The following is a 23,179-nucleotide window of genomic DNA, read 5'->3' as shown; positions in this document are numbered from 1 at the left end:
GGGGAAACGTGTATCTTTACTGAAAGGGAAAAACGTCTTGGGACAACAACACTGAACTTTTAAAATATTCACAGTTTTGTAGGGAAACTAAGAGCAGGAAACTAAACCTGCTTTATTGGATAACAACATCCTTTGTGCTGTTCTCTCTAAACAGGAGGAAGCACATGCCGCTGCTCATAAGACAGAACAGAAACGTGCAAATAGCCTGTGACATGAGTGTCTGAACTGTTGATTGTCAAATCCTTCCCTGAGTGCACTAGAAGGCCGCACCCTCTATGTTCAGCTTAAGTTGACTTGCCTTCTAATGAAAGTTCATCCAGGAACTTCAAGTGATTTCTATTTTAAAACTTCCAGGAGCTCTCTTGGCATTTGAGAGTCATGATGCCTTGTCTAATTGCCATTGTCCATAAAAACAGGACTGATAAAAGCGGTACAGCCTTTGGCACTGTGCAGTATCCAGACCAATGGCTGGCAGTACGAACTTCAGTCTTATAGTCAGCCGTTCCAGGAATCCATTTGAAAACATTTGTAACCCAATTAAAACAAACAAGCAACCCTTTAAATGAATCTGCATCAGCCGGAGAGCCTTCGCCGAATGCAGCTGGCAATCGTGTTCTCTCTTGTTTATATTATAATGGAGATTTTTTCCTCAGTCAACAGCACAGCTGCCTGCACACCCACCCACACACATCTCTTAAAATCATAGTCAGAGGAAAACTCTCGTAGCCCACACTCAGGCAAAACTCCCAATGCCTTCAGTGGGAGATTTGTCCATGTCAAAACAAACAGGCTGTTAGGGTTGACCCACTTTGCATCCTTTACATCTTCAGAGCACTCTATTGTAACTAACACCTTTCCCCAATATCATCTGAGACAGGTAAAGAGCATACATCACCTTTTACAGGGGGAGTGACTTATCCAAGGCCGTTCTCTGCTGGGGGCAGAAGAGGAAAAAGAACTGAATGGGAGATAGCTTCAGATGTGTTCAGCATTAACCTAACTCTGAGTCTGCTAAAGCAATGCTAAAATACTCAATTTCTTCACAAGGAGCAGAGTGAGGACAACACCGAGCATTTAAAAAAAAAATCTTGCCCTGAATTCTTCATTCCCAGTCCTACCCTTATTCATCCAAAGCACTTTAACTTATTTGTTACTGTATGCAGCATGAATCTTGGCAGAGAAATGACTGGCTAATTTTCTACGATTCCATGAATACTAGTGGGTATTCACTCAATTGAAGTTGCCACAAATATAAGCCTGGGTAGCAAAGTCAGTCAGCTGGTGATTTATTTCTCTCTCTCTCTCTTTATATTTCATTTATATTCTTAACGTGAATTATATTTAATGAGAACGTAGGATGTATACCATGAAAAGCCACTGACACCTCAGAAAATATTGGAAAACATTCATTTTAGACAAAATATTGTCAATATGATATTTTTTTCCCTCCAGGGATATTTGCATGAAAACAGGATTTTTCTTCCTTTGGAATTATTTTCTTCCTAGTGGTTGTTCCGTACCTGAAATCTTAATCTTTTTGGGATAGCAGCCTCCAGGCCTACCAGCAGGGGTGTCAAATAAGTAAAGATTCTGATCAGTTGTGTGCCAACCTTTCGTTTAAAAAAAATCAACACTGACTTTCAGTTTTTATTGTAGATCCAAAACTTAGTCTGAGCTGGGCAAAAAGTTTAGAGTCACTTTGGAGAATGCAGGCCAAATAACAACCTCTGACTCTTCTCAAGTTCCAGGGAGGTATATATGGTGTCATTAAAATATATGTAAAAATAATAAGATTTGTCACTCTGAAGGATCTCAAAGTACTTTACAACCATTAATTATGTTAGCCTCACTACAGCTTGGTGAGTATTTACAGGTGTGACATGAATTGGATTTATGCCCTGATAATTCCTCCACAAATAAATAGCAGGTTGAATATTTAAACTGTGCCTGTATGTTCAACACTCACATTGCTGGGAGTTGGAATTAAGGTTGTGTGTTCTACTGTGAGGGAGATTAATGTGGTATGTGTAGTGTATTTCCTCTTCTGCTGGAGGCAGAAGGAAGCTCCTGGTAAAAGATGCATAGTCAGTCTATCTGTGGAAATGTGCTGTGTGGGAGTTAAGATTTGATTGAGAAGTGTCTCACAAATTGGCATTTCCTTATCTTTAAGGGTTAGTATGGGGGGAATGTGACAATTAACCAACTGTATTCTTTTTTTAAAAGTAGATTTTTTTATTGAATGTATTGCTTTTCGCTTGTCATGGATAAGGAAACTGAGGCACAGTGTTAAGTGATTTTGTCCATAGATCTAGCTGGCAAGGTTTACTCACCTCTCATTCAGGGGAGTCCTTAACCACTAGGCAGTTCTGTCTGCGGCATGCCAATTGTAATGGCTTGGGCCAAAATTCACATATATTATCTGCATGTGTTCAGATCTGATTTTCAAAGCAAATGGCAGAAGGTGCAAAGTGCAGCTGATTTGGGATTTCCCCCAGAGTGATTTTCTGATGAAAATTGCTGTTTCCTCAAAATCAAAATATTGTGCGGGAGAATCTCATCAAAATTTTTTTTTGGTTGGGTCTATTGGACATTGATCTGTATCTGCCTCAGCCATAGTAGAGCCTCAAGGGAGTTGTAATTTGGATGCCTCAAGCCTTTGTTCTCTGCGAAGGGCTGGGCGCCCTCGATGGATTAAATCTCTCATGATTGACTATGGTCTCTCCTCTGCATGAACTGCTGTGATGCATCATGGGAGTTGTAGTCTGGCTGGGATGCCCAGCCCATAGCAAATGGGGGTATTCGGCATCCGAACTACAATTCCCACGAGTCACCGTGACAGCTCAGGCAGACATAGGTTAAAATAGAGCTGAGAAGAAATGAAATGTTTATTTCAATGAAATGACATGAATTTTCAAATAGAATTTTTTGTAACTTTTTGTTCTGTTTAACAAACAGACACACAAACAAGATGTTTCAACTTTTTGTCTTAATTTGGGCAAAATCTAGTGTTGAATTATAAGAATTTGCTGAGGATGGAAATTGTGCTTTTCAGTCAGCGCTAATAAACAGGAAGAAAGTTAAACCTGTAAACAACGAAGGTTCTACTTTAAATCAAGTGACTTGTGTAGTAATATTAAGATGTAAAAAATAGAAGAAATATAAAAAATGAATAGCTAACAGGAATTGTCTCCAAATAAGATGTTCTTCATGAGGCGTCAGTGGGACCTCAATACTTTTTCAAGCTTTTTAGTTAAACTTTCCTTCAGAAAACAACCTACATTTTGGCTGGTTTCCTGAACAAGGATTTTGGTTTTACAGTACCATCCCAAATCAATTTCCATAAGACCAGCACAATCAAATCCCTTCTCTGCTGTAAAAGCAAAAGATAAATAAACATAAGTGGCATTACAAAGTTCTTTTCTCTCCATCAAAGTCTTTCGCTTTTGATAATATTCAAATGAAGGTTTTTTGTAGTCAAGTATCATTTGTTTATGCTTCTGAATGATACAGTGACAGTCCTTTTACATTTTTGTGTGATTCAGGCTTTTCAACAGACCAAACCAGACTCCGTTGTCCATTGTCATGTGATTCTGAGCAATGTTTGTCCTTCTGTTCTTTGGAGTTCCTTTCTTTAGCTCACATTTTAGGTGGGATAAATGCAGTGAAGGGTTGCCTACCGCTTAGAAGCAGCCTCCAGAAAACTAATTGAATCACATCCTTTAAAACATTTAAACTCAAGGCCAGCCATGAGGGTTCCTCCTCCTTATGGAGTGTCCTTATGGCAATATATCAAAGCCTGAGGATATGTAATAAACATCATGGCAGCTCCAAAAAGAGAGAGAATGGGCTCCTGGTTAAAAGACTGAACTCTGGATCTGCCGCAGACTTGCTGTCTGACCTTGAGCTAGTCACTTGAGTCTCTCTGTGCCTCAGATTCTCATCTCTCTAAGGCTTGGTCTACACTAGAGTTAGGTCCTGAGGGTGAGATTATCTGTATTCAGTTTGATTAGACACAGATTTGCACATTTTATTTTATTTTGCTTGGTGTCTTAGTTTGTTCTGTCTGTTACTACTTGGAACCACTTAAATCCTACTTTCTGTATTTAATAAAATCACTTTTTACTTATTAATTAATTCAGAGTATGTATTAATACCTGGAGGAGCAAACAACTGTGCATATCTCTCTATCAGTGTTATAGAGGGTGAGCTTATGAGTTTTCCCTGCATAAGCTTTATAGAGGGTAAAACGGATTTATTTGGGTTTAGTCCCCATTGGGAGTTGGGCATCTGAGTGCTAAAGACAAGCACACTTCTGTGAGCTGCTTTCAGGTAAACGTGCAGCTTTGGGGCAAGTAATTCAGAACGTAGCTCTGTGTTGGAGCAGACTGGAGTGTCTGGCTCAGCAAGACAGGGTGCTGGAGTCCTGAGCTGGCAGGGAAAACGGGAGCAGAGGTAGTCTTGGCAAATCATGTGGCAGCTCCCAGGGGGTTTCTGTGATCCAACCCGCCACAGTGTGTATAATAAAACTTAACAGATTCAGGAGACAAGGCTCTTTCTTCATTCATTCACACAGTGATTGGTGGAGGTGGAGTTTACGGAGGAGAAAATGCAATGGAGGGGACAGTTTGGCAAGAAACAACACAGATAAGTGTCACATTATTCTGGCTCATTTCTGAAACTGGTTTTCACAGCCTCATGGAGATGCTGAGCCACTCTATGTGCTCTTCTTATTGCACTCATGTCTAGCTGCTGAACATTGGCTGCCAGGTGATCTTCCTCAACCCCCCATCCCAACAGAAACTATTCTACCTTTGTTTCCCGATATTATGGAGTACACAGCAGGCAGCAATAACAATGGGGATGTTGCTTTCACTGAGGTCTAACCTACTAAGCAAACAACGTCAGCAACCTTTTAAACGTCCAAAGGCACATTTCATGACCATTCTGCACTTGCTTAGCCTGTGGTTGAACCAAACCTTACTGCTGTCCATGCTGCTGGTGTACAGTTCCATGAGCCATGGGAGCAAAGGGTAAGCTGGGTCTCCCAGGATCATGATTGACATTTCAACATCACCAATGGTTATTTTTCAGTCTGGAAAGAAAGTCCATGCTTGCAGCTTCTAAACAGACAAAATTGGTGTCAGTGAAATGGCCCCTGAGATCCACCAGTGCTTGCAACACCATTGAGAAGTACCCCTTTCAGTTTGTGTACTCTTCGGCAAGGTGGTCTGGTGCCAACATAGGGATATGTGTTCTGCCTATAGCCCCACTGCAGTTAGGGAACCCCATCATGGCAAAACCATCCACTATATACTGCACATTGCTCAGAGTCACTACCCTTCTTAGCAGAAGTCTGTTATTGGCCCTGAAAACTTGGATCACAACAGATCCCACGGTAGATGTACCCACTCCAAATGATGCCTCACTGACCGGTAGCAGTCTTGCGTTGCAAGCTTCCACAGAGCTATTGCCGCTTGTTCTTCCACTGTCAGAGCAGCTCTCATTTTAGTTTGGCTGCGCTTCAGGGCTGGGGAAAGCTCTTCACACAGTTCCTGGACGGTGGCCTTAGCATTTGAAAGTTCTGCAGCCACTGCTCATCATCCCATAGCTGCATAACGATGCGGTCCCACCAGTCACTGCTTGTTTTCCAGGCCCAGAAACGGCACTCAGCCATGTCAAGGTGATGTATGACTGTCGCCAGCAACTGTGAATTGCTCCACTCTGTCTTCCAGCAGGGCTGCTTCCGTGGCATCACATTGTTCCTCATGGTGGCTCCTGTGGCGGCTATGTAAATATTGCAGGATAAGGCGCACGGTGTTTGTAATGCTCACAACAACAGTGTACAGCTGAGCAGGGTCCATGCTTACCAAGCTGTGGCGTCCGCGCGACTAATGCAGGCTTATGAAAAAGGCTTGGTTGTTTGCCATTGATTTCAGGGAGGGAGAGAGGGAGGTAAGAGTATCATGGGAAGCTAACACCATGTTTCCATAACAACCCGCACCAGCGTTTTTGTCCCATAAGACATTATAACCCCAACCCAAAATTCCACTTGGCTACACGCACTCTGAGTTAGCTATCCACAATGCAGTGCTCTGTGCGGCAATGCACGCCCTACTCGTGAGGATGCAGTCCAATACAATCAATATAGTGTGGTCACACAAGATCGACTTGCTTCAATCGAAGGCTTGACGTTGACTTACATAAAGTTGACTTAACTTTGTAGTGTAGACATAGCCTGAGAGATGGAGTTAGAAATCTCACAGCCCAGGAGAAGAAGAGGCCAAGCTGGCTGTATGCCGTTACTGTTCACTGCTGGTTCTGAGCAGCTCTGGATTCCAAAATGGCCCATGGGGTAATTTAGGATTTCAGCTGCCCATGGCAAACTTTCTGAGTGGGAACACCACCCATTATCACTCCATCAGATAACGCTGTAGCCCCAATCTCTTCAGTGCCACCCCAAGCACTGTCCATACAGTAGGACTAATGGGACAGCCAGTGGCTGCCTTTCACAATGCTTGTGCTGGGGGAATATTCCCTCCGACAGTTCAGAGACTTTTTACAGCATGAAGTCACCCCTCAGATGTTCATATTCCCGGGGAAAAAAAATAGTGTGCCCAGTGACCAGGACATAGCAGTCGATCCTAGTGGTTAGAGCCAGCCTCAAGCCTCATGGTGAGAGCAGGAGTCAGATGCCAGAGCCAAGGGTCAGAGCCAGATCAGAAGTCGTGATCAGTGCCAAGGGTCAGAACGAGATTACCTGGAGTGAGATAAGGCAGGGGCAAGACAGAGGCAGGGCAAGAGCAAGACTGGGAGCAAGTGTAGGAGTTATTTCAGCCATGAATCAATGCTTTGAGCAGCTGCTGAACTGCTGGTGCTGCTGCTGGGCTTAAGAGCCAGTCCGCTGCCTCTTCCAGCCAGGGGCTGCTCCAGGTCCCAGCATGCCAAGCGCGTGTTGGGGTGGGAAGCCGCGAGGGGCGCTCTGCCGCCGCCGCCAGGGTGGCAGGTAGGTTGCCCTCGGCGGCTTGCCTGCGGAGGGTCCGCTGGTCCTGTGGCTTCGGCGTAGAGGCTTGCCAATTGGCTGTGGAGCACCTCACATTACAACATTACAGCTTTCAACTCCAGGCCATGATGGCAGTAGGGGACGATGTTGCCTTTTGATGGCACAAGTAAAGGTTTTCAGGACTAGGCCCAATGCTACTCTTCCAAGTTCATAAGTTACTTTCCTGGCTTGATTGTTGCAGTGAGGTTCTAGCTGCTCTCCTTGCTTCATTTGAAACATCCAATGAGTGTCCCCAGTAGGGCTGTGAAAGAACAAAAGAAAAGATTGCCCTCCTGAAAATCCATTATAGGTTCTATGTTGAGCCCTGTGAATGCTCAGAAAGGACTTTGGAGCTGCTGCATGAAATACTCAGTGGGATTAATAAAACTTAGAGTTTATGTACCTCATTCTCTACTGAGATGCTGGGCCTTGATTTAAGCAGCTTCCCAATAAAATAGGGCATAACCCTATTGGAACTGCAGTCTGTTCAAAGATGTGTGGCTTAACTGATCTAACGGGGTTCTGGTTTGGTTTGGGTTTTTTTCTTTGTGACTCAGTTGTTTCCAATCCATTGTTATCTACCTGTTTGTTTGTTTGTTTTTGTTTTAAAGCTAATTCCAGGTGTTGATGTTAATATTTAAGACCCTGCATTTTGGATCATCATGTTGTACATGGTTAACCTGATTTCTCTTCCTAAAACTACCCACAACCTGCCATCTCTTTCTGAGCTACCTTTCAGGATTTTAAAGAATGGGAGCCTAAAGTTAGGCTCCTACATCTGAGAAAGTGGCCTGATTTTTAAAAGTGCTCAGCACTCAAGGGCTCGTATTGACATTAACAGGAGCCATTGGGTGCCCAGAGCTTAAAGAACAGGCCACTCTCTTAGCTGCTCTAACACAGCTTTAGGAAAAGCTCTTAGCTGCCCTAACACAGCTTTAGGAGCCTAACTCTAGACTCCCTGTTTTTTAAACTCTAGGCCCTAGTAACTTCATTTTCACCCTTTGAGATACCAAATATTGGATATTTTCTGTGATCCATGGAATTCTTCCCCTTTGTGAGATGTGTGGTGTTGACTTGTTATATCAGTTTAAAACAAAGCCTCAGATTTTTTAATCTGGCTTAATACTTTTCTTATTTCATGCTGTTAGACCATGTGCTGTTAGTTCAGTGCTTGTGAAAAATTCTTTCTTAAATCTGCAATAAATTCTGCCTGGTGGGTAGCAGGGATGGAAACTGATTCATCAGTAACTCGGACTTTTAGTAAGTGTCTTTTCCTGTTGTTTCTCCTTTCAGCTTTGCTCGTCCAGGAAAAGGGTCGTGGCTGGGTAAAGGCAGCCTGGAGACAGGACCAGACCAGTCCAGTATATCATTAGAGAATCTAGTGTTCGGAGCTGGCTACTGCAAACCGACTTCATCTGAGGTAAGGGCAGGCAGGCAATAATGGAACGGTTACATTTTGACTTGCCATCTATGCACTCAACCGTGATATGGATTATCTATGCAGATACAGGGGAATGTGGAGGAGTAAGAAACCTTCTAACAGCCCTATATGGGATGCTCAGACTTTGAGTCTGAGCGTGCAGTCCCCACCCTGGAGCCAAATGGCAGAAGGTGTTAGACAATGAATGGAGTCTTTCCTTCACGCCCTCTGCTTGTTTTCCAGCATCGCGGAGCCACCGAGGAGGGTATTGTGAGTTGCTGTCAGTAAAAGACAAGAAACAAACTACAATTCCCTCTCGGAGGACAGAGGAAACTGGGGAGTAATTATGCCTCAGAGCATTATCCGAGTCTCCATGCCTTCTGGGTTAGTACAGTTTAGGCACATCCCCTTGCTCAAAGCAGCACCTAGAGTAACAGTGTATGACAAGACTTGTTACTTTATTAGTGACCTATAAAAAGCATTGGAATAGCAGGATTGTTCTGTTCTAGAGAGTGTTTTTTAATCTGTGGTTGGGTCTGTGGACTGCGTCTCAGGGGTCTGTGTGCTCTGCAGATCCCTGAGGGTTTGTAGACTATGTCTAAGATTTCCAGAGGGTCCAGTCCTCCATTCACATTTTTTTAGGGATTTGCAAATGAAAAAAGCTTGAAAACCGCTGATCTAGACAGTGACCTACCAAGTGCTAAGTAAGAACCTTCAGTTATTCTTAAGGTTAAGATTTTGTCATGGACATTTTTTAGTAAAAGTCAGACAGGTCATGGGCAATAAACAAAAATTCACTGACCTATCTGTGATTTTTACTAAAAATATCTAGGGTCAGAGGCGATACGTCGGGGGGCGTACAGGGTCATGTGCCGGCCCCCCAAGATTTTCTGCTTGGCTTGTAGTGAGCATGCTCAGTAACAGTGCTGAAGCTGGCAGCCCTCATTCTACCCCCACCCCCACTATTGGCAGGCACGGGTTGTCCTGTGGAAGGAGCGAGGAACTAACAGTTTGAGCCATATGGCTGCTGCTCCAGCTGTGCCACAGCTCCAGCCCCGGGGGCCGACCCCTGGCCATATCTGCAGCCCCGTGGTGGGGGGAGGGGCAACCCCAGCCCCGCTGCAGCTCCAGCCTCAGGGAGACATAACACAGGGCCAGATCCTCATCTGGAGTAAATTGGATTTAACAGAGCTACACCAATTTACATCGGCTAAGGAACTGGACCTGTAAATCCGACAATAAAAATAGAGAGCCAACTAGTAAACCCTTTCTGCATTTTTACTCCATTTTTCTTCAACCCCTAACCATGCAAACTGCCACACAAATCAATGGGTAGTAGCAAGCACTACACTTGGCAGTGCGTCCGTCCACAGGACAGGGCTCCTGCACTGCTTCTGCATTAGATTATCACTAATCCAAGGGGACTATTCTCCATTCATTACTGTACCTTGCGGGCTAGCTTCTGCATATTCCCCATGAGCATTAATGGAATATAAATATTGTACTTACATTTCAGACTACAGTACATAGAGTAGTATAAACAAGTCATTGTCTGTATGAAAGTTTAGTTTGTACTGACTTCGCTAGTGCTTTTTATGTAGCCTGTTGTAAAAATAGGCAGAAATTTAGATGGGTTGATATAGCCCCTGGAAGACCTCTACGAACCCCCAGGGGTACGAGTACCCTCGGTTGAGATTCACCGCTGTAGACTACATCTAGCTTGATGCAACTGGTCGAGGTCCACCCTAAGGCAGCTAATCTCAATGTAGTTCCCTAACCTAAACAGGGCAGCACCACATGGGACTGAGGAGGATAAGAAGATTTTGGCCACTTCTTTCCTACTTGCAAAATATTGTATGAAATGTTTAAACCCCATGCCGAGCAGATGGGAACTCACTCACAGCTGAAAGCCTCCCAAGCATTAGCACTACCTGGAATTCAGGGGAATGAGGAGCTTGGTCAGCCCTAATGGGATTTGAACCTATAGTTCCAGGTATGCTACTGGTTAGATTTTCAGAGGTGCTTAGCACCCACTGAAGCCAAAAGTGTTCTGAAAGCTGAAGCTGATACAACTCAGCTATCCCTTCCAGGCATCTATTGAGTGCTATGTAGATCACTCTTTAATCGACACATCAGCCCCAGATTTTGTAGCATTTCTTTATTATACAGTCACATACATTATTTAATTATTTTCTGTACAAATGTGGATGCACCAAAATCCATAGAAAAGACTGATGGCTAACTCTCCGGCAAGGCCCCAAAATATCACTATGAAAATTCTCAGTGACTATATTGGCTTGAAGTTTTTCTTTGTCTTATTAAAAAGAAAAATAAAAGTTGCTGCCTTCATTCGAAAAGAAGGCTGGTTTCAGTTATCACTCCCTCTCACTGCTTTTTCTGCTAATGTTCCACCCGTGGGAAGCCGACACACCACTGCTAGTGACAGACGCCTAATGTTCTGCATTCTGAGCTTCTGATTTCTCAACGTGGAGAGTAATTAAATGTCAGTAGCAGCAGATTGTACCTGTCCAATTTCCCCGGCTCCCTCCAAGTGACCTCAGAACACCACTGACAGTTCCCTCATCTCCCAGCCTACCATAGCAATACTAAATCACACTGTGATTAAAAGCAAGACGGTGTCCTATTATTCCCTTCACTCTCTTCCAAATCATATACCCAAGCTATCAGGGTTTTTTAGTATTTTCTTGGGAGTTAAGTGCAAGCATCCAGTTATACCATATTTTGATGCAGGAAAAGGTATCATTACCTTTCTTCTCTGCAATTCTTTTATTTCAAGCATACCACTTCTCAGAGCTCAAGTAATTTTGAGCTACTAGAGAGACGACTGTAGTTCTAGACTACAGCTACCCTTAAAGCTGGGTGTGATTCTCTGCTTGAGTAGATATACGATAGCACTCATCAAGTTAGTGCACTAAAAACGGTAGTGTAGCCGTGATAGCACCAGGGGCGAGTGTCAGCCTGGGTTCGCCACCCAGACCCCATGAGTATGTCCTCGTGCCACCACTCACTGCTGCCTGTACTAATATGGCTACACTACTATTTTTAGCACATTAGCTCAAAGAGAAATTGCGTGAGTATGTCTTCGTGAGCACCCCCTGAGCTCTAAGTGTAGATGTAGCCTTTTGATGAGTAGTATGTTTAACTTACAGGTAATACAAGAGAAAGCTCAGAGATCAGATTCAGGAGGCGGGGAAGAAGAAGGTAGTTCACCTTCAGGCTCCACTCGCCACATTATTTCCGCCCACGTGAGAAGCTGCTCACACACATTGTGCAGATGTTCAAAATACGATCAGATATGCTCGCTCATAGACTCATAGACTCATAGACTCTAGGACTGGAAGGGACCTCGAGAGGTCATCGAGTCCAGTCCCCTGCCCTCAGGGCAGGACCAAATACTGTCTAGACCATCCCTGATAGACATTTATCTAACCTACTCTTAAATATCTCCAGAGATGGAGATTCCACAACTTCCCTAGGCAATCTATTCCAGTGTTTAACTACCCTGACAGTTAGGAACTTTTTCCTAATGTCCAACCTAAATCTCCCTTGCTGCAGTTTAAGCCCATTGCTTCTTGTTCTATCATTGGAGGCTAAGGTGAACAAGTTTTCTCCCTCCTCCTGATGACACCCTTTTAGATACCTGAAAACTGCTATCATGTCCCCTCTCAGTCTTCTCTTTTCCAAACTAAAGAAACCCAATTCCTTCAGCCTTCCTTCATAGGTCATGTTCTCAAGACCTTTAATCATTCTTGTTGCTCTTCTCTGGACCCTCTCCAATTTCTCCACATCTTTCTTGAAATGCGGTGCCCAGAACTGGGCGCTGGGCTTCTTGGGATTGGTTCTGTCTCCTTGGGGCCCAAATACGTCATGGGCTCTGCTAGGCTCCATTTGAGTGGCATCCGCTCAGTGAGGCTTGCATGCCCCACTGGATTCCTTGAGCTTGTCTCCCTCTTGGGGGTCTCAGATGCCTAACTGGACTCTGCTAGCCTCCTTGGGTTTGGCTTCTTCTATACTGGGGGATTTCAGAGAAGTGGCAATACTCTCCCAAGATCACTCAGAGATATTTGTTCAGATTCTGCACACATAGCCTGACGTCACTGCATGTACGCTTGGCTCACATTTTCGAGGACACCTCAACAGCCAGGTTAGGTCCTAGAGAATAAGGCAACATTCTGAAGGATGTGCCAGTGTACCATATTGGTGTGTACCAGCTGAACCTGAGCCCTGGACTGGGATTAGGAATCATTAGTTTGGGGTTCTGTTCCTGGCTTTGCCACATACACACTGTATCCATTAGCTAATAGCCATTTAGACCCAACTTTTCAAAAATGGCCTCTAATTTTGCGTCTTACATGCACTTACTGTGCTTTGTAATCAAAGTGTGATATACAGGGTGACTAATAACAGACTATACTCACTCTAATCTTATCAATTATACTACAGATAATTTGACTACTAATTAGTCCATCTGTTAACTATTTAAATTTGCATGACATGGAGTTACCAAGGTCTGTAATGTAAAGTTCAGTGGTCTCATTTGTCAGTTAGTTTCTTGTAAAGAAAACATACTTTGCCCAAGTGGTATTCTATCGATCAAAGTACACCTGAAATTTCAAAATTACTTTATATATGAGCGGGTAGTATCCTTTTTGTAGAGCTGTAAAAAAAAAAAATAGGGGGGTAATTTCAATGGGAAATTTTGGCTTCTTGTCAAAATACCAAAAGCCAAAATATTTTTGTCTAAAACTGAAATATTTCAATTCAAAATGGTTCCACCATGCCTCATGGCAGTTGTAGTTTTGGTGTCTTATGCTCCCATTGTCTACTGTGAGCTGGGTTTTCTGGTCAGACTACATCTCCCTTGATGCACCACTTTCTCTCTTCCTGAGGGGAAGGCTATGTGTCATAGATGTCCTTGACTGTGATCCATCATGGGAGATGCAGTCCAGCCAAAGAGCCCATCCTATAGAAGAGAACAAGAACGTAAGGTACCCCAAACTACAACTCCCATGAGGCATGGTGGCACCATTTTAAATTTAAAAAATATCAGGTTTTTGCGGGGAGGCGGGGAAATGTTTTTTAGGTGTTTGTTTTTTGATGTAGAAAGCAGAAATGTTTCATGAAAAAAATCATTTTCTTCTCAAAGTCCAATTTTCCATCAAAAAACAAAATTTCAAAAACAGAAATGTCCTGTTCCCAGTGGAATGTACTGTAACTCTCCAGCGCCGCCGCACCTGCCATATAAATTAGCCAGGAGTGTTTCACACTTTCTGATTTCTCTTCAAGAAAGCTGAAATCTGGAAGTTCTGCAGCTGGTGAGCTGGTGTTACAGGTCCCCCTCTGTGCCCAATCCAGGAAGGATGAGAATCCGTTACAGCCCCAGATAGAGTCACCTGGCTCTTTAGCTTACACTGTAGCAGCTCATGCTTTTAACTCTGGAATCCCTGGTGTGTGAGTCAAGATGGTGGCTGCACCACCTCCTTCAGTTCCTTGCTAGGTCCCCTGCCAGAGTGAGGGATTCTGACACCACCCCAGCAGAGGCAGGATGGGACAGCGTGTACCTCTGCACACAGAGTCTGGAGGTAGTGTTGGGTCAGGTTTCAGAGTCAATGCCCCATGCAGATAAGTGGGGCAGTGATACCCTTTGAGCTATCATCTCGAGCAGTCTGCAGAGTCAGACGCTGCTGAAGTTATGCTCCAGCTTCATTTGATCCATTTTGTGCTGAAAATTCTGTTTTCTTCTGCACCTGTTAAACTTGTGTTTCCTGCTGCTTCTTTTCATTTCCAGCAAGTCAGCAAACATCTTTCCTGATACTTTTCATCCTTTTTTTTTCTGAGCATTTCTTCTTTGCTGGCTGTGGCCTCTGGTACCTGCTGACCTAGAAAGAAAATATATCACAAAGAAAGAAAGCAGGCATTAGCTTTGCAAAAGAAAGACTACAGCCCAGCTGTTTCCTTTTAAAGGGCAGATATTTTGCATGTTTTCCCTTTCTCCCTTTGAAACTAGTTAAGGGCTTGAGGGTTCATATATTCCCTGCTGCATAAAGAAAACTTAATCCTACCAAAGAGGAAACTGAGACCTGAGACCTCCAGAGACCTGAAGTGCCTGCAGGATCTTTCTGCTAGACTTCATGACATTTTTCCTTTTTGCGATAGATCCTGTAGTGTATTATAAGAAAAATGGCTGTTTACAAGCTCGGGACATGATTTTGATCTTGGCTATGCTGGTGCAATTCTTGAGTATATTTGTTGGCTTCTGTGGCATCTATCTGGAATTACACCTGTGTAATTGCGTTCGGAAGCTGACTCATTTGTGGAAAAGGAGTTTCATGAGTGTAATTTAGAGCAGAGTTTTAGCCCTGAATGTTCATTTTAGATTGGAATTGTTCTGTATTTTTTGGGCTCCTATCTCTCTTCCTAATGTCAGTCCAACACTTCAGATACATTTTTAATATGAAAAGGAAGGCATTTAAAATACATCCACAATGGTTGGTATTAACAGAACAGACACCCTTTGATGTTGCTAATTTGAATCTTAATTAGCAATGACAGGGAATCTAACAAATGTCCGTTCCATTTGTGCTTCTGCAACTGTAAGAGAGAATACATCTTTCTAATGCTCTGCTTTTTTGGGAATTGAAAAGTATGTTTAATCATCAGAGTTTGGAGACCATTTGGGATGATTGCTGTTCATTGTCTGCCATTTACAGTAAAACAAAAACTGCTAGTTAATATGTACACAGAACTATAAATGGTTTCTTACAAGTATTATGATCCTGCTTATCTAACAGTCATGCAATAGAGGAAATATTTTTTAGTGGTTACTTCAATGTCTTTCATTAGTTGTTTCTTGTAGACATGATGTGGGCAGAGGGAAGCAGTGTTATGATCTGGGTTAGGTTCAGAGTTTGAGACTGAGATCAGTTGGGGGACTATGGTTCAAAGATGATGGCAAAAAAAAAATCTTGAAAACTTGTCCCATTTTATTTTATTCTAGATGGTGGAAATACCTTGAAAATAGCTATTCCTATGAGATTTCAAATATGTAAATCAGAACCAGAAAAGAGACCACTTCCAGTTTTGTTTCTTAACCAAATCCTTAGGGATTTGTTCAAATTTGTTCATTGATAATTGACCTCTCCCTCCTATCCTGAGTATAGATGTCCATCGAGTCTGACAATGACATGACAGTATCTTGTATGTTCTCTTGTGGCTACACAGTAGGATCTGCGAAGAGCAAGATCACAAACAGGAATGTATAGGCTCCCACTGAAGAGTTGGCATGATGCTTGGCCCTGTTTTCAAAGTGTTTACAACTTTTATAGTTGCTCTCTATTCAGGTTTGTCCTTGACTGTGTCTTTGAAATTATCAATATTTGTCACATGATTAGAAATTCTGCTTAAGAGCGTCTTTAATGTATTTCTGCCGACTGTTCATTTTCCAGTTTCAGTTCACCATAGAGGACTTTTTGGGGGATACTGCCGTCATCCATTCTGATAACGTGAGCTGTCCATCTAAGCTGAGCTTTGATAATCAGTGCTTCCATGCTGGTTGCCTTTGCTCTTTCAGTGATGTTTATGTATGGCATTTTGTCTTACTGGTGGACCTTCAGAATAGAGTGAAGATAGCTCATGAATTTTTTCAAGTTGCTTGATGTGTCTGCATTAAACTGTCCATCTTTGCCAGTATAAAAGGCAGTGTATCATCACTGCATTGCATATCATTAGTTTTGTTGACAGTTTGATAATATGCTGGTTGAGTATCCTATGGTGACCTCTTCCAAAACGCTGGTTTGCTTTTCATATTCTGTGTGATAGTACTTATTGAATCATAGACTATCAGGGTTGGAAGGGACCTCAGGAAGTCATCTAGTTTCACCCCTTGCTCAAAGCAGGACCAATCCCCAGACAGATTTTTGTCCCAGATCCCTAAATGGCCCCCTCAGGGATTGAACTCATAACCCTGGATTGAGGAGGCCAAAGCTCAAACCACTGAGCTATCCCTCCCACCTTGAGCCAGGGAACCATCACTTGAGATAGTACTGCCAAGATATATATGTAAAGAGATGAATGTTCTTTAGTTTTGTACCAGCAGTGCTGATGTTTGGCTCAGTGATAGTAGTTGATGGAGATGTTTGGAAGACGGCTTCAGTTTTTTCCAGGCAGATGGTGAGTCAAACTGTTTAGTTGCCTCTGAGAACCTGTCAAGGATAATCTATAGGTCACTTTCACTATAAATATTAAGTGGAGAAAAATCAACCACAGAAAGGGTTTCACGTATGAGTTCTTGAAGGACTTTTGTCTTTGCAGTAAGCCTTTGGAGGTTGAAATGTTTTCCATTGACAGGGACACGTAAGGTTCGAGTGGCTATTTAATGGGGGAGGAACAATGGAACATGGCAGAATTGGGTTTAAAAGCCAAATGGCTGCGTTTATTCTCCTTTAATTAGTAACAGGGACAAGTTACAGCTTGGGCCAGGGAAAAAACAATTTATCAACTAGAGCTATTATCTATTTAAACCATACACTTCTTCATACAAAAAAAAAAAGAGCAGGAAGCAAAGGCAGGGAGTATAGGCTATAAAAATAACCACTTCTTCTATACACAGAATAAGGAACAGAAGAAAGGAGGCAAGGAGCGGGGGGAGTTAGCAAAGGCAGATTACTTGCAGAAGTTACAAAATACGTACCACACTCCAAATACAGCTGACCAGCAGCATAGGCACCGAGTACATAACGAATTAGAGGACGTGGTTTTATTTCGACACAACACAACACGAGCCAGCAAAATCCGGAGGAGACTCCTGGCTGACAGGGTGATCAGGCCTCTCGGCTAACACGCGGGGACTCCTACTGATTTTGGCGTGGGACATAGTTTTGTTTGGGGGTCTGTACTTGTGTCAATTTTGGATTGGTTCCCTTTTTACATGTGTCGGCACTGGACTGGTTCCTAGCTCCTTCGCCTTCTGGGTTCCGGGCTGGAGCCCCTTACGTCAGCAGAGACTGCACTCGGCACACTGCCTTCTTTGTCCAAGACAGGCTTTCATGTCCATATATGGCTCACGGGGGGTGCACCCGACACACTACTCCTTTGTTCATGACATGCTTGCATGTCTGCACATGGCTCTGGCCTGACCGACAATTGGCCAGGCCGACAACTTGAGCAAGGGTTTAGGGTTGCGACATCCATCAGTTCTGTACTTTATGTAGATGCCCGTTTGAAGATTGTCAGATCAATAATTTAGAATGGTTGCAAAGAAGAGATCAAAGAGGACTGGTGCCAGCATGCTGCCTTGTTTCACCCCTTTAAATATGAGGGATGTTTTAGGGAGGTCACCATCTGAGAATACTTTTGAAGTCATGGCTTTGTGAAATTGATGTGTCATGCTACCAAATTTGGGCGGAGGGTTGTATGGGGTGCAAAAGGAGAAATAGTACCTTTCGCCCTGAAATTTGAAAGAGTTTGCACCTAAAGTCCCACTTTGTTCATGTCTGTGTTTTTTTGTTGTTGCTCTTTGTTTTTTAACAGAAGCTTCATTGCGTTTCGAAAAGCTATGTAATGAAGGAGTCGGGACTCTCTAGTTCTGTTCCCCGCTTTCTATCTAACTTGCTGTGTGACCATGGACAAGTCACCCAGGGCCAGATATGCACAAGGGGTCTCTTAAGTTTGATAGCCAAAATTTAGATACCTTATGTAGGCTCATTGCATTGACAGGGTCAATAGGGAGACCAAAGACTTAATCAGCATGGAGAATGAATTACCCTTTCACAGCTACAGATACCTAGATAGCTCTCATCACTCTAGTATCTGAACTTTGTTCTGAAGACCACTGATGAGGTTTGTACTGCAGCAGCCTGTTGTTCCTGCTCAATGGATAAAGAGTCCCAAGTCTATCAATTTTGCTCATTTAAAAATGTTTTAAAATGTTATGGATGCAACGATCCACATTTTGTGGGTTCTGGATGTGGGGACTGTATTACATTAATCAGAAAAAAAACTACTCCCTGTTAAAGTCTCTCTATCAAGTCAATGGTGCTTGTAATCTGTGGTCTGATGAAACAAGCTGAGGGGCAACTATAAGAGTGGTTGAAAGAAAAATAATAGGTGTTTACTCGTTGATCAATTTTCCAGGTGGCTTGGTTGTGAGCTTCACAATAGTTCCACTCTATAACTGGGCACTTCATCAATTGCATTTTTGCATATACTTAAATCTTTACCTATCTTAAAAATTCTGTGTTGGTTCCTCAGGCATCTTAAAGGAGGTGGGTACGGACAAGTGTTTCTCCTTTCTACCCTTAGGTGGAATGAGCTATGGGAGGGAGAAACTTTTTTAGTCTCAGTCAGTGCCAGTGGAAATGGCTAATCACTGCATGTAGATGTAGTGCACCACGGTACATTTTTTCTTTCTCCTAAGTATTTTCTCCAGTGGTACTTCGTTGAAAACTATCTCCACATCCCTAAAGAACACCATGATAATTTCCATAGACTGACAGTAACAGAATTCTTGAACAGCGACCTAGTCAGTTCTTAGCAGCTTCTGAGCCAAGTGCCTTTCCAACAGCAGCGCAGATGTCAACACAAGAATGGATGATGAGATCCATCACCTAGATGCAAACTCTTTGCCACTGGCTGGTGTCCCAGACAGTAGCACTGTGGCTGAGAAATGAGAGGACAGAATCCCTGTTTTTCCTACCACTTGCTCTTGTTTTGTGGAAACAGATCTTCACATGACATCAAGTGCTGCATCCTAGCCAAAAGCCACCATGCCCATAACAGTTATGCAGTGTATACGAATTAGTGCTTCTGTTCTTGTTACTTATAATAATACAGTAATGCCTTGAGGCATCAAGCGGGGGCTCATTGTTCTAGGTGCTGTACAAGGGAGCTCCAAGTTGCTCACAATCTATGACAAGACCCAACAGATGAAACAAAATGGGCTGAGAGATAACAGTGAAGTTGGGTGCAGGTGCAACTGCATGCCTTACTGGTCTCTCATGGGTCAGACTTGCCCCAGGGGATGCCAGCTTAGTCAATAGAAGATAACAGTGATCTATGGGTCTCATGGCCGACACTGGAGGCATTTAAAGTCAGCAAAGCACTTCAGCACAAGATTAGGTGGCATCAAATTCAGACGCACCCATTGAAATCAATGGAAGTTAGGTGCCTAAGCACTTTCAGGATCTGGGCCAATGGGAATTAGGCACATGCTTTAAGTAAAGGGTGTGTGCTGACATGCTTTGCTGATTTAGAAACTAAAAGAGAACAAGGTGCTGGTTTTGGGTTTTTGCTGATTAGAGCTGGCCAAATATTGCAAAATAGTATTGTGAAACATTGAAATAAAAACCTTGAATCAGTTCAGCTGTATCTGCACTCCTTTTCATCTGTTTCCCCCAAACTTATGTCTTGTTTTTGTTTTCAGGGTGTTAGAAGTCATGTGAACACTTATGGGTAGATGTATTTGCAGAAGAATACGTTGTATAGCCGTCTTGACATCTCTTTGATTTTCCTCCTCTTAATAAAAGTTCAAGTCATCCAATCAGGGATCAGAAACAAAACCACAATTAGTGCAGTGGAGCTGCAATCGTAATTGGAGCCTCTAGGGGTTACTGTTAGATAAGTAATCAGTAATAATGATCAAATAATATATAACAAATGGAAGAACAGGGAAGTTGATAGTAATGAATATAAATCAAAAGTTAAGAATCCTCAAAAATTGATAAGGGAAGCAAAGGGACATGAGGAAAGTTGTGGTCAGCAGAGTTAAGGACAATAAGGAGGTTTTTTTAAAAAAATGAGGAAAAAGAATCCTGACAATGGTTCATTACTAAATGGAAAAGGTGGAATTATCAATAATATTGCAGAAAAGGCAGAAGTGTTCAATAAATACTTCTGCATTTGGGAAAAAACAGATGTTGTAATCATATCTGATAACACTCTTTCCATTCCATCAGTATATCAGGAGAATGTAAAACAGCAGCTAGGAAAGTTAGACATTTTAAAATTATCAGGTCTAGATAACTTTCATCCAAGAGTTTTAAAAGAACTGTCCATGGAGCTCGTTGGACCATTAATGTTGATTTTCAATAAAACTTGGCACACTGCAAAAGTTCCAGAAGACTAGCTAATGTGCTGATTTAAAAAAAAAAAAAGTTAAGCAGGAAGACTTGGGTAATTATAGGCCTGGGAGTCTTACATTGATCCTGGAAAAGACCATGAAGTGGCTTGATTAATAAAGAACTAAAGGAGGGTAATATAGTTAATGGTATTCAGTGTGGGTTTAAAGAAAATAGATCCTGACAAACAAACTTTGAATATCTTTTTTTCGATGAGATTACAAGTTTGGTTGATGAAGGTAATAGTGTTGATGTAGTATACTTAGAGTTCTGTTGTTATGCTTCTAAGAAGCACGCAGGATCTTTTTCATGGGAAAAGGCAATACACCACATTTATTGGAAATACAATAATTAGCACATGCATTCAATCACACACACACACACACACACACACACACACACTCACTCACTCACTCACTCACTCATTCCAATCTAGTGGCCAGCTAGGTTGATTACAGGTATGTAGGAGCCAGGTTCTGTCGGTGATGATACAATGCTCTGGGGAAGTCTTGGCAGGATGAATCCCAAGTTTCATGGCAAGGCATCCTGTTTATATAGTGATTTTCATTCATTGGGACCAATGAGTTTTGCACCATCATGCGGTAATCAACTGTTGTTTGACAAGTGCTTGTTTTCTTAAATTGTCCTCATTCTTTCATGAAGTGTCTCAGGGAGTTACCCCATGCTGGTTTTGATCACAGCTATCTTTGTTCCGATTGATAAGTGCCTGTCACATGTTTTAGAGTCATCAATCTGCCCTCCTCTGACATTTCAATAGGGCCATGCTGTAATCTTCTGGCACTCTTGCATCTGTCCTCGGTTTGTCCCTAGAACATCTGGTTCGGTGGTGGACTTCAGTCTTCTCTTCTAACACACACATCCTCATTCACACAGAAAACAGGGTTGATTTACACAGAACATTTGAACAGGAACATCAAATTGCAATGCAAGAAAAAAACAATCATTGCGTTCTTTTACTTATTTTAAAATGCTAAACCTACAACAAAGTGCTGACTGTTACTGCCTTGAAATCAGCTCAGATACAGATTCTGGCTGATGTATCTCTACCAATGGCCCATTAGGCCATTCCTTTCTGCTATTCCAAAAGGGTGGCTGGCAGGATATGATCAAATTATACACCAATATATTTAATACATGCTACATTATTGTTCTTTGTCCTTCATTCTAAATTATATAAAATAGAAACGTAAAATCCACTACTACACTATAAGGCATTTGATTTAGTACCGCACAATATTTTGATTAAAAAACTAGAACAATATAAACATAGCGTACGATTAATGGATTAAAACTGGCTAACTGTTAGGTCTCAAAATGCAGCTGTAAATGGCGAATCATCAAACAGGAGTGTTTCTGGAGAGGCTCCCTAGGGATAGTTTCTTAGCCCTACTCTGTGTAACATTTTGGTCAGTGACCTTCAAGAAAACATAAAATCATGCTGATAAAGTTTGCAGAGGGGCACAAAAATTGGAGGAGTTGTAAATAATGAAAGGGGACAAGTCACTGATAAAAAGCAATCGCTTGATCAATTGGGTGCAAGCAATCAATATGTGTTTTAATATGGGTAAAGGTGACTATATTCATGTAGGAATAAAAAATGTGATTCTGGGATACGTAAATGAGAATCTCAAGTAGGAGGAGGAAGGTTATTTTGCCTCTGTATTTGGCACTGGTGTGACCACTGCTGAAAGACTGTGTCCCATTCTGGTGCTCACAATTCAAGAAGGATGTTGATAAATTGGAGAAGGTTCAGAGAAGAGCCACGAGAATGATTAAAGAATTAGAAAACATCCCTTACAGTGGTAGACTCAAGGAACTCAATCTTATTTTGCTTAACAAAGGGAAGGTTTTAGTGGTGTCTTGATTAAAGTCTATAAGTATCTACGTAGGGAACAAATATTTAATTATGGGCTTTTCAATCTAGCAGAGAAGTGTATAACACAATCCAATGGCTGGAAGTTGGAGCAAGACAAATTCAGACTGGAAATAAGGTCTAGATTTTTAACGGTGAGAGTAATAAATCATTGCAACAGCTTACCAACAGTCATAGTGGACTTCTCCTTACTGGCAGTTTTTAAATCTAGATGTGATGTTTTGCTAAAAGATCTGCTCTAGGAATTATTTAGGGGAAGTTCTATAGCCTGTGTTATACCGGAGGTCAGACAAGATGATCACAATAGTCCCTTCTGGCCTTGGAATCTATGAATACTTTTGGTTCTGTCAATGTTGTGCAGATAAAATTTTCAAAAATGCTTAAGTCACTCAGGTGCTTTTGAAAATGGAATTCAGTCTCCTGTTTCATGGACTTTACCTTGCATCTTAAAAGTACCCTTTTTTCACCAGCCATACCCATGGAAATTTGCTATCACCCTTGTCATAATTACCAGTCTGATTAAATCCAGCACCTCACCCTGGGGGTATCTGTGAGTTCTGGGCCTCTAGCAGGCTCACACATTTTGGGAAATCTAATTTCCTGATTTGCCGGGCCAGTGAATTAGCAGCAAATTAGGATTTTCTCAACATGCTGATCTTCCTATAATCATCTTGTCATGACAAACCTTTCAA

General features: G+C 42.3%; 1 protein-coding gene across 1 annotated transcript in view; it reads left to right on the top strand.

The window, feature by feature from the left end:
- Positions 1 to 23,179, top strand: part of FAM135B (family with sequence similarity 135 member B) — a 352,204-nt gene that overhangs the window by 230,102 nt on the left and 98,923 nt on the right. The window contains exon 7 of the mRNA XM_050940579.1: positions 8,333 to 8,459. Within this exon, the coding sequence (XP_050796536.1) occupies positions 8,333 to 8,459 (127 nt within the window). The remainder of the gene's footprint in view (positions 1 to 8,332; positions 8,460 to 23,179) is intronic.

This window comes from Gopherus flavomarginatus, chromosome 2 (assembly GCF_025201925.1).
Source record: "Gopherus flavomarginatus isolate rGopFla2 chromosome 2, rGopFla2.mat.asm, whole genome shotgun sequence".
In the NCBI taxonomy this organism is placed as follows: domain Eukaryota; kingdom Metazoa; phylum Chordata; order Testudines; family Testudinidae; genus Gopherus; species Gopherus flavomarginatus.
This window is presented reverse-complemented; position numbering and strand designations above follow the sequence as displayed.